The 10,934-nt window shown below is 46.2% G+C and overlaps 1 protein-coding gene across 1 annotated transcript; it reads left to right on the top strand.

Moving 5' to 3' along the window:
- Nucleotides 1–787: 787 nt before the first annotated feature.
- LOC124656537 (ethylene-responsive transcription factor 13-like) lies at nucleotides 788–1,417 on the top strand. The gene has a single exon (XM_047195259.1). It carries the CDS (start codon nucleotides 788–790, stop codon nucleotides 1,415–1,417), a length of 630 nt encoding a protein of 209 aa, XP_047051215.1.
- Nucleotides 1,418–10,934: the final 9,517 nt, after the last annotated feature.

The following is a 10,934-nucleotide window of genomic DNA, read 5'->3' as shown; positions in this document are numbered from 1 at the left end:
ATATTTTACCATTGATAAATAACGGACAGAGGGGTTGATAACTATGTGAGGTAAAAATAGAGCCAAAATAGAGCCAAAATGGTGTTTTCTTTGTTTCTTATTCTTCTTTATTTGTTTTCTGGATGGTTGCAACGTTGATGTCTAGACTTGCTATATGATTAATGCAGATGTTGGGTATGATTCATATTATCTTGGTATTAATATATTCCTATTATCCAAAATGTGAAGAATCACGACGCCAAACAATGAAATATAATAATGTGCTGTGACTTCAGAGATTGATTTTAGGCTACTACTCTCTCGGGGGAAAGGAATTCAGGTCCTGTAGAAGATCCTCTTTTTTGCAGAGAAAGAAATTAAAACCACAAAGAATTTTTTTTTGTAAAGAACCACAAAGAAGATCCCAAGGGTTCACATATGTAAATATTGTAACACTATATTGCCTCACAATTTATAGCAGCCCACAATTATCTCTGTGTAACCCTACCCTTTAAATGACTCCATAATCGTTCAAGGAAAAGAAAATTCAGCGGAGAGCTCTTGTTACCTTGTGAACCGACATACCCCGTGGACTCAACATCGACACAACACAATCCGTATGGACATAATTCAGAGATCGCGCACCACCTAGCACTCTTCCCTTCCTCACTAGTGCATCCACCACTAGTAGGGAAATAGGTATAGGGGCAAGCTTATTGGCAGCGGACCAATTCCAGCGTACGCCACTGCTCTTTTTAGAAGCGGGTGGAAGAAAGGCATGCGATCGATACACACATAGTGGCAGCAAATGACCACCGTGCGCCACCCCCGCACCCGCCGTCTCCTCCAAATCGCGCGCTACCTCCTCCAAATCGCGCGCTACCTCCCGCAGACCGCACCAGCGCGCACCGCACCACATCACCACCGCGCCTCCGCTGTCGCCATGCCGCGCCGCTCCAACACCACCGGCGTGCGGGAGCGCCCTAGCGGCGCGTTCTATGCGGAGAACCGTTCCGGGCCGGAACGGATCAACCTCGGCACGTACGAGACGGCGCACGAGGCGACGCGCGCCTACGACGTGGCGGCTTGGCGCCTCGGCCGCCCGCACGCGGAGATGAATTTTCATGACGTCTGGATGCAAGAGCAGGCGGAGGATCTGGCGCCGCCTCCGCGCCTCTTCACCGACGAGGACAAGCTCCGCCACAAGATGCTACAGCGGCAGCTCTACCATGCCTTCGAGGACGAGCGCCTCATGGCCGAGTGGAAGAGGCGCCGCCCAGAGGACATCCAGGAGATGCGCGCCTTCTACGTCGAGCACAAGGCGGTGCAGAAGGCGAGCCGCGTCGCGAGGAGGAAGGATAAAGCAGAGCTCCACGCCTTCATCCTGGCGCAGGAGGCCGGCCCTCAGACGATCAGCGACAATGACGACATGTGGTAGGACGTGTTCTCCTCCACGCCGGTGTCCGACACCACTGTGTCTGCAGGATCGGACTGGAGCGACTAGAGGAGTAGATCATCTCCGGTCCAAATTAACTACATATATATCTGTTTCATATTTTATCGTACTAGTGTAATTGACGCCGAAGTCGATATATATATATATATATAATACTACTACATATATATATATATATAATACTACTACATATTTTTATCTATATCACTTTTGTATAATTATTCATCTGCTTATTTGGAGTAAATTATAAACGGTATGCTAATAGCCGCGTGCAACGTTGTGGTGTGCTGCCAATAAGTTCATAGCCACCGTGTGCCCTAGCGTGCGCTATCAGTAAGTTAATAGCCACGCGCGCCCTTGGGTGCGCTGCTATTAAACTATGGCCGCTCTTATAAGTTTGGCGCGCGCTTGTTACACTTATTCTCAATCTGCTCGCCTAGCTCGGCTGCGCTTGCCGCCTGCTCGCGTGCGCGCTCCCTGCTCGCATGGATCTTCCCCTTCTCACCGCACGCCGAGGGTGAGTCCTCCACCTACAATGTCTCTTCCTCCTGACTGCGCCTGCTAACCGCTCGATGAAATGTTCGGCCGAGAATATTTAGGTGTGCTTGGTCCATAAAATGCGTATAAAAATCATTGAATAGTAACTATACCGAATCAACATATGTTATGCTTTCTTAATGAAAACCACGGAACACTCATACCTCAGTCAGTTTGAGAAGTTACGGTTGCATGCCGGCCGGCTTGGTGGTCACGGCTCGTATTGGCATTGGTTGTGTTTCAATGGAATTGAGGGTACCCACCACTATAGAACGACGTTAAGGATAGACCTTTCACTAAGTGGACGAAGCTAGAGCTCTTTTACTAAGTGGAGAAGCAAGTTCATTCATGACACATAACCTTATTACAATATAGAATGAAAGCCAAACCTTGCCTTAGTGTCTTGGTTCCATAGCTCTTTCTTAGCTTTGCATTTTTTGTTTGTCTTTTGTATATAACTCTATCTTTTTTTGGTTATAATAATATCTTGCTGTGTTTCTGATACATATCGGCGAGAGGTACGAGACCACACCGATGCCGGAGAGAGCAACCGGAGCACCGCGATGGCCGGAGAGAGGGCAACTGCACCACCGATGGTAGTGGTGACAACTGGGCCATCGATGGTAGCCAATATATGCATGTGATTGTGGTTTTGTTGTAATATATGCATGCGAGTCTAGTTAGTGTGTGTTTAGTTAGATGCATATATGTATATATGCATCTCATGTATACGAATTTGACAAATTTGAATAGATTATTTTACATATACACGTGTTTAACTGTTAAAATTGATGAAATAAGTCACGTGCCACTGCACGCGACTAATAAACAAATATAAGCGGGCGCAGCAGGCACGCGGCAAGTAGTTAACAGCCGCGTGCGATGCGCACACGACTACTTGGTTATTAGCAGCGCGCGGTTGGTGCACGCGACAAGATAACGAGCTTACTAGTCGCGTGTCACCGTCCTCCGCGACTATTAGATCCTTACCATTGGCGAGGTACCAGTCGCGCGCCAGGACTCGCGACTAATAGTTGAATTTAACACGCGACATGTAGGTTTTTTCCTACTAGTGCACCGTGGACGGTGCATGTGAGATTAGACTGGACATGGTGTCCCATCCATGCAAGCTGGCAAGAAGCAACCCGCTGGCTCGTCCTTAGATCCACACCAGAGTCATGCCAAGCACGGATGACGCGTGGGGACTCCTTTAAAGTTTCTGTGTAGCACTGTAGTGAACCCTTATTCATATAAAAGGAGGAACATGGCTACGATAAATGAATATTAAAATTCTTAGGAGTTTGTTTAGAATCGAGTATTCGCGACGAAACTAGGTCAAACATATAAAAGAGGAAATAGGGAGGGATCCAGTCTGCCAAGCCTCCAGGAGACCAGAGATCACATTTGTGCACTTTGTGCAAATCCCATTATAATATGAGAAAACAGGATGCATGCTTGTTAGCTCATGTAACTGGCCTGAACCTGGGTAAAAAAAAAAACTCTTGTATGTTTGCTGCGCAGGTTGAAATTGTTTACAACATGTCGTCGCCCCTCGCCCAACAAAAATAGGGTCTAGTACCTTATTTCTAGGAGATGTTTTCTTTTTGCTTCTCAAGTCTTTTACTCGTGCATATACTCATCCGAGATGCTCATTTTTTTTTTCAGCCACTATATCATTTTTCGCCTCCATCGTACGTTCGAAAGGTAAATTTTTTTTACTGATTGTATATCTGATTGAGTCGCCTACCGCCCATCGTCCTCTCATGCCTCTAATTTGACAATGGCATCAACTCCGCACTGGAGGACTTCTCTATACCGGTTATCACAACCAACTCGCCAGCATCGAATCTCCAACGGCCGACTCGTCTTCACCAAACCATGCAAAAAATCCGGACGTGCCTATGAGGGAGTGCCATTGTGTGTTGTTGGATCCTCTTGCGTGCGTGGTGTCCACCACCGATCCGTCTTTTCAGCCATCGTTCAGGACTTCACCAACACCAGCGCCATCGATTCTGATATGTGCACCGTCGTCCACGTCCTCACATATATGGGCACATGTCAGCCCGATCAACCCATCTCACGCGCGTCTTTGCCAAGCATGTCGGTGAGCATGCTCCTATCACCAATCGAACATCGGGCTATCGCTGCATCGCCCCTTCAGGTCACAAACCTGCCTCCTTTTATTTTGCCCATGCTACCTGGTTACAACACACGTCACTGGTGGTCTGCGGTAGCTGCACTAACTTGCGCCGATCAGTTCTTCCTCTCCTTCGGGTTGTATCCTCGCTGCAAGCGGCCAACTTCCTAGTCCCAGAAAATCGATGTCCTAGGCTGTCACCTCACCGCCTCCGCTGCATGAGTCGCGACCGTCCATCGATGATAGATACCATGCCACCGGGTTCTTCCTTGCCTAATTCGAGTGTCATATCCGTGTTGAAGGAAACATACCCTAGATGCAACAACAAGTTGTATTATTCTATATTTCTAGATTCATGAACAAGTTTGTAGTTATGTTGTACAAGTGTATTGGTTTTTGATATTGTGATATCGTACGAAAACGTAATTACACATGTGGAGTTAAAAAAACGAAATATACATTTCCAGTGTCGCCTCTAAGACTAGTTCGTATATTATTGATCGTCGTGTTTTGCTGGCTATAGGAAAATGTGAAGTTTTACCATGTTGGATAACAACATTGTTAGGGAAACAATGATGTTTCATGGATCCTGAATGATATATCGTGAAACATATCGTCAATATTTTTATCGGTAGTTTCTCAATGACAAATATTACCGTTACTAAGATCATTAGACCATAAGAATTACGTGGACATGGATACGATATGAATGTCGCGATATCATGAAACTTTACCTCATGATTGAGTAACCGTAAAGGTGGTCTTCGTGTATACCGGATAGTGTGCCGTAGTTCAACATTATGTAGTTATGGGAATTGCTACTCCGACGATGGAGAGATGCACTCTAGGGTGCCCACTCATGTATCATGGTGTTCTTCATCGTCTTCCCTAGCATGTGACTAATGTTATGTCACAGGAACATCAATGATACAATATGAGTAAAGGAGTACATGTTGGATAATGAGGATAATACAATGGTTTCACCTCCAACTATGTAAGGTATCGAGACTTGTATTATAATTAATATAGAAGGCTGTCATGATAAAGATCTCAGTGTTACTTCTGGGGATCGATGCGGTTATCAAGCGCTCGAGACATCGATCATTCTCACGGAAGGTATTCCGGGCATGCCCACGTGTACCATAACCCGTAGAGTCACAAACTTAACAGTTTAACACCATTTATGAGCGTAAGTTGTACATGAATGTAAAAGAAGATGTCTGAGAGTGTCTCGGATGGTCTCTTCCGAGAAGCCCAGAATCTCGGAAGTCTCCTGAATGATCTTGGAAGTTTCTGGAATGGTTCAGTGCATATAGGGAAGGGGTCGTAAAGTACCGAGAGGTTATGGAATGTTGCGAATGGGTCTGGGATGCTATGGGCTATTTTAGAAAGTCTAGAAGGTTCCATAATTGGTACAACCACTTTGCCTTAAATGGCAAGGAGTTTCATCCTAAGGCAATTCGGATTTGACAAAGAAGTTAGTGGGTTTGCTTTGGTGAAAACCAACCGAACTCGTCGAAACTTTGGGGGCTGCACTTGGAGGACCTAGGGCTGGTTTGGATGCCCCAACCACTTCATAAAGAAGGGAGAGGGCTGCCCAAAGGACACCAAGTCGAAACCTTGGACTCCCCTCCTTGGCCGCCACCTCCCACGGCTGAAACCCTAGCCATCGGCGCCTGACGTGTGCACCTGTCTCTTCTTTGCGGAGCACTGGCCAACCCTAACACCATCTTGATCTAATATTGACACCGGTCATGTAAGAGATGTTGGATCTTCATCGCTTTTTTCTGTGTGCTTGATGACATGTTCGATGCTGTGACACTTCTCCCGTACGTATGAATACCGTATAGGAGTTGCACGTCCGACACTTGATCGTGGAAGCGGTTCGTGGGATAATACATCTCCTCGCAACTTGGCAAGTCTAGTTGTGGGGATCGACTTGTGAGAACATTAAACTCGTCATCGACAACTTTTCGCTAATTTTCTCTATGAGGGTATGATCTATTACATCTCTCCTCGCATATGATTTTTCTTATCCACAAGAATTTGTTTGTATTGCTTAGCATGTTCCCCAAACCGTGCTTCCACAGGTAACTTGCATGGTTACTGGTCATCATATGTCTACCACTACGACAATATAGGCAGCCAACATTACTACTCTAGGCCGCCGTTAATTTTGCCACCTTCTATGTCATCATTCACGAGGACCTAGTCGTCAGCATCATCGTCATGTCCCCGAATACTATGTCTACATTGACAAGCGTAGGCTGCACCGACACGTCTCTCTCTTCAGCGCTATGCTACGCGCAACCGCCTTGGAGGCCTCCTATGGTAGTCCCTAGGACACTGACGGAAAGTTCATGATTGTCTACCCCTACACGACCGGTCTTGGTAGCACTGGTACGTCTTCGTCCCCGAAGCATCCCCGGGTTCAGTTGACTGAGAACGACACCTCATGTTCATCGGTTTCGGAAACATTTTCTTTAGCATTGACTACTTCATCACAACAACCTCAACCACGTCACCGACTTGTTTGCGTACTCGGTTCTACCAAAACATAGTAGGCCCTCATCCCCCGGCGTACTCCTAGTTCTGGCAACACTATTGTTGCACCTTTTACTCGATGGCTCGAACCGCATCAACCTCGCTATCAACTCCCTCCATCGATACCTGACCATGAGTACTTATGAATTTTTTTAGGTATGATGAACTTATGAAAATTGATCTTCTGAGACATTATTACTAATGTTGAGGGAATAAGTGTAATCAGGAGGCAAACAGTATAGTAGCGATTGAAAAGAGTCCAATAATCTTTTTTGCTCACAAACATTTGTTGGAAAATAATGAAATTGAATTAATTTAATTAATATCTGTATATCGGATCAAATCTGCGACAGATACAAATAATATATTAAGGTGTCAGGTTATCATATACGTTGCAATTTATCTAGTTTAATTGCACCATTTATTGGGGAGTAGACGGATAAGGATGACCAGCAATATATGCATGCCTGTTTTGCTCACAATCGCATGCCAAAACTGGGGTAGATTCGGTTGTGGCATGTTTCCATATTCAATTCCCCACTATACTGCTCTTCCAAGTTCGAGCCATGAAGCAGATGGATACATATCTGGACACAAATAAGGAATCCAGCAAGGACGCGTACGTCAAATGCACTGATGCAGAAAAGATGGCAAGAAACGGTACAACAATGCATGCAAGGCCGCAGATACGAAGAGCAAAATGCTTTCACTCCTTAAAACATGAAGATCGTCGAGCGTTTATTTCCGTTCCTAGCTGGTACATGACAGCCCCTCGCCACAGCTATTAGAACCCCGGCTAGCCTATAGATCACAATATCAACAGCGTCTAGATCCACACCCAGCCTCGATCTCAATCTCCAAATGGAGTCGACCGGCTCAGGCAGCTGCTCCACCGCGCCCACTTACCACGGCTCACCGTCGCTGGCCATCCGTGACGAGGAGAAGAAGAAGGGCACGGTCAAGTGCAAGTTCTGCCCGCGCGTGTTCGCTTCCTTGCGGGGGCGGGGCGGGCATGTGAAGGTGCACAAGAACGAGAACCAGAAGCAGCCCATGCACCGTCGTCCTGCCCCGCCCCCGCCGGTGCGCGTCTGGTCGACATTGTCCAAGGACCCCCGACTGCGCAGCGCTTGCCGCAACCTCCACGCGGCGCGCTTCAACGCGTGGCCCAAGCGCTACTTCCGCGACGTGCCTTTGGCGTTCGCCGGGACAGGCGGCCATGCTCCCGCTCAACCGTCATCTGCGATCAAGAGATGCCGCCGGGCCAAAGATGGAGGCCATTCTCGAAGCCTGCATCTGCGTGAAGTGAATCGGGAGACTGCTGAAGTGAAGAACTACTCCCTCTCGCCCCTCTCCGGCGGCGCCATGCCTTTCTCCCTGTCTCAAACAGGCAGCGGCACCAGCGGCCTTACTCAGACTTCGTTTGCGGTACCAACGCTGGCGCCGGACGGCAACAGCCGGACTGGGGATGGAGATCATCTTGGAGGCCAGGAAGTCGTGCATGAAGTGAATCTGGAGGAGGCTGACGACGGGATTGACCTAACCCTGAGGCTCTAGTATCATCAGGCCTTGGATTAGATTTATCACCTCCAAGATCAAGTTTTTATTTAATATGTTATGTTGGATTTGTCATTTGGCTTCATCGTATTTTCCTGTAATTCATATATTGCCATGGAATAGGTCTACATGGTCAATGGTTTTTCAAAGTGTAATTCAACAAGATTTTGGATGTGCCTTTTCTCATGTATACATGAATTCACTTTTTACCTTACCCTCTAATTCATAGCCGTGTGTATTATCGTTTGGAATGATGTTTCACCTTTTCAATAGATACCCACATAAGTCCGAAGAAATCACAATATGGTTTTATTGGGTCAAATCAACATTTTCCCCATACATAAGAGCATCTCCAGCCACGTCCCCAAAGCGTTCCTCAAAGGGATTTGGAGCACGCTCGACAAAAAAATGTTCCCAACAGCATGCACTAGTAGAAAACCTCTCATCCATCTAAGCCTTTAGTACCGGTTCCCTTACGAACCGGTACTAAAGGGTGCATTAGTACCGGTTCGTGACACGAACCGGTACTAAAGGGTTCATGTCAGCTGAAAAACCTTTAGTACCGGTTCGTGTCACGAACCGGTACTAACCCGTGGATCGCCTTTTTTGACACTGTAAAATAGAAAAGAAAATGATAGAAAATTCAAAAAATAAAATGTTTTCAGATTCTTGTATGTTATGCAACCTACTATTAGGGAAAATTAACAAATTTGAATTTTCACTTTTTTTGCAAAAAAGTTTTGAAAAATGGTAAAACTGCATTAACTTTTGCATACGATGTCGAAAAAAAACGTATAATATATCAAAAAAATTCAAAATGAAAATATGAAAGCAGGAAGATTTTAGGTTTTTTCCAAAAATTTAGAATTTTATATTTTCTTTATTTTTTAAAAATTAAAATTAATAATTATAAGATTTTTTGAATCCCAGAATATTACTATTACTTTTAGCAAATTATAAGATTTTCAAATTTTCAGGTTTGAGGTTTGGCAAAAAAATATTAATTTTTTTAAAAATAAATAAAAATAATACAAATTAAAAAGTTAATTTTATTTATTTATTCAACATTATTATTACATCATTACTTTTGTTTATTAAAAAAATTATTTGCAATACAAATAATAAAGAATTGTGACATTGACCAACATGTTAATAGGATTGATATGATACTACTATCAACAACATGCGCGCGAAGCACTTGGAAGTGGGACGGAAAGGAACCCGGAAGTTAAGCGTGCTAGTGTTGGACTAGTGCGAGGATGGGTGACCGACCGGGAAGTTTGACCAAGGGTAAGTAATTGACTAGAGATTAAGTGTAGTTAGAGACTAACGGAAATATTAGAAATTGTGGAGTAGTGTGAGGATGGGTGACCGATCGGGAAGTTTGACCAAGGGGTAAGTAATTGACTAGAGATTAAGTGTAGTTAGAGACTAACGGAAATATTAGAAATTGTGAAAAAAAGGGAGTGAAAAATAATTAGAAAAAAATGGATAAAAAAATTAAACGAAATAGCCTTTTGTGAAAAAAAATAAAAAAAAAGATCTCCAGCCCCGCGGGCACCTTTAGTACCGGTTCGTAAGGAACCGGTACTAAAGGTGGGAGGCATTTAGTGCCGGATAATTAGTACCGGTTCCAAAACCGGTACTAAAGGCCCTTTGGAACCGGTACTAAAGGGGGGTTTTTCTACTAGTGATGCCCCAAAGCCTCTTTTTGTCCGGTGCCCCAAGCCCGTCCCCGCTACACAGGGGATGCTCCGGGCATGCCGAACATAACGAAAAGCGAGGCGAAGAGTGGCGGGACCGACGCGTCAGTGGCACATTGAAGTTTAACCTAACCGCCGCCTACCTCGCGACGGTGCAGTTCCTGCAGAGGCGCATTGAACCGTCTCGTCGCGCCTAGCTCTGCGTGCCGGCGTTAATGAGTGCCACCGCTTCCCCGCCTCCCTCTGACCTATAAAAGGGGTCGCTCTCTCATCGTCCCTCACACACAAACCCTAGCGCCTCTCTCCCCAACCCTATCCGCCACCATCTCAAGAGTCGACGCCATGTCTGGTAGAGGCGGAGGCCGAGGTCGCGGTCGTTGTCGTGTCGTGGCTGCGGCAGAGCTGCACGCTCGCCGTCGCATGCGACGCCATCGTCTTCATCGTCAGACCTGCAGGAGGAGGAGCGGCAAGTGATGTTCGAGTTCATCGTCGTCCTCAAGGACGACCCACTCGGCATCTAGAGGCTTCTGGACAAGTTCACCGACTTCGTCGCCGGCGACGAGCCGGCCTAGCTGCATCTGCGGGAGGCTGCCAGCGGCTGCTGCCGGTGGATTGTGGACGTGATATTCGACGCGCGCGGCAAGATGTACGTCCACAACGGCTGGGAGAAGTTCGCGCGCTACCACCACCTCGAAGCCGGCTTCGTGCTAACGTTCTCCTACCTTGGTGAGGCCGTGATGAGCGTCAAGGTGTTCGACGAGATGCGCTGTCCCACGGCGACATCGATGAGGAGGACGACGACTGAGTGTTATTTCTTCGCAGCGAAAATAGGCACGGAGGTTTCTGGTTGTTCTTCCTCGAAAGAACCAACATGGTTACCATCACCAGCTGGATTTTCCAGTTTGAGTGACTGAGTGTGCCTGGGAGTGTTCTTTCTTGGCAGCGAACACACGAAATCTGCGATGCCAATACAAGTTAGGTGTCGTTATTTTGCAATGTTTTTATATTTGTGTCAACCATGGTT

The sequence above is a fragment of the Lolium rigidum genome, chromosome 5 (genome assembly GCF_022539505.1).
Source record: "Lolium rigidum isolate FL_2022 chromosome 5, APGP_CSIRO_Lrig_0.1, whole genome shotgun sequence".
Taxonomy (NCBI): domain Eukaryota; kingdom Viridiplantae; phylum Streptophyta; class Magnoliopsida; order Poales; family Poaceae; genus Lolium; species Lolium rigidum.
This window is presented reverse-complemented; position numbering and strand designations above follow the sequence as displayed.

Bases quoted from the DNA above. Each gene is read 5' to 3' on its own strand.
- LOC124656537 (XM_047195259.1), top strand. From the start codon at position 788: ATGACCACCGTGCGCCACCCCCGCACCCGCCGTCTCCTCCAAATCGCG.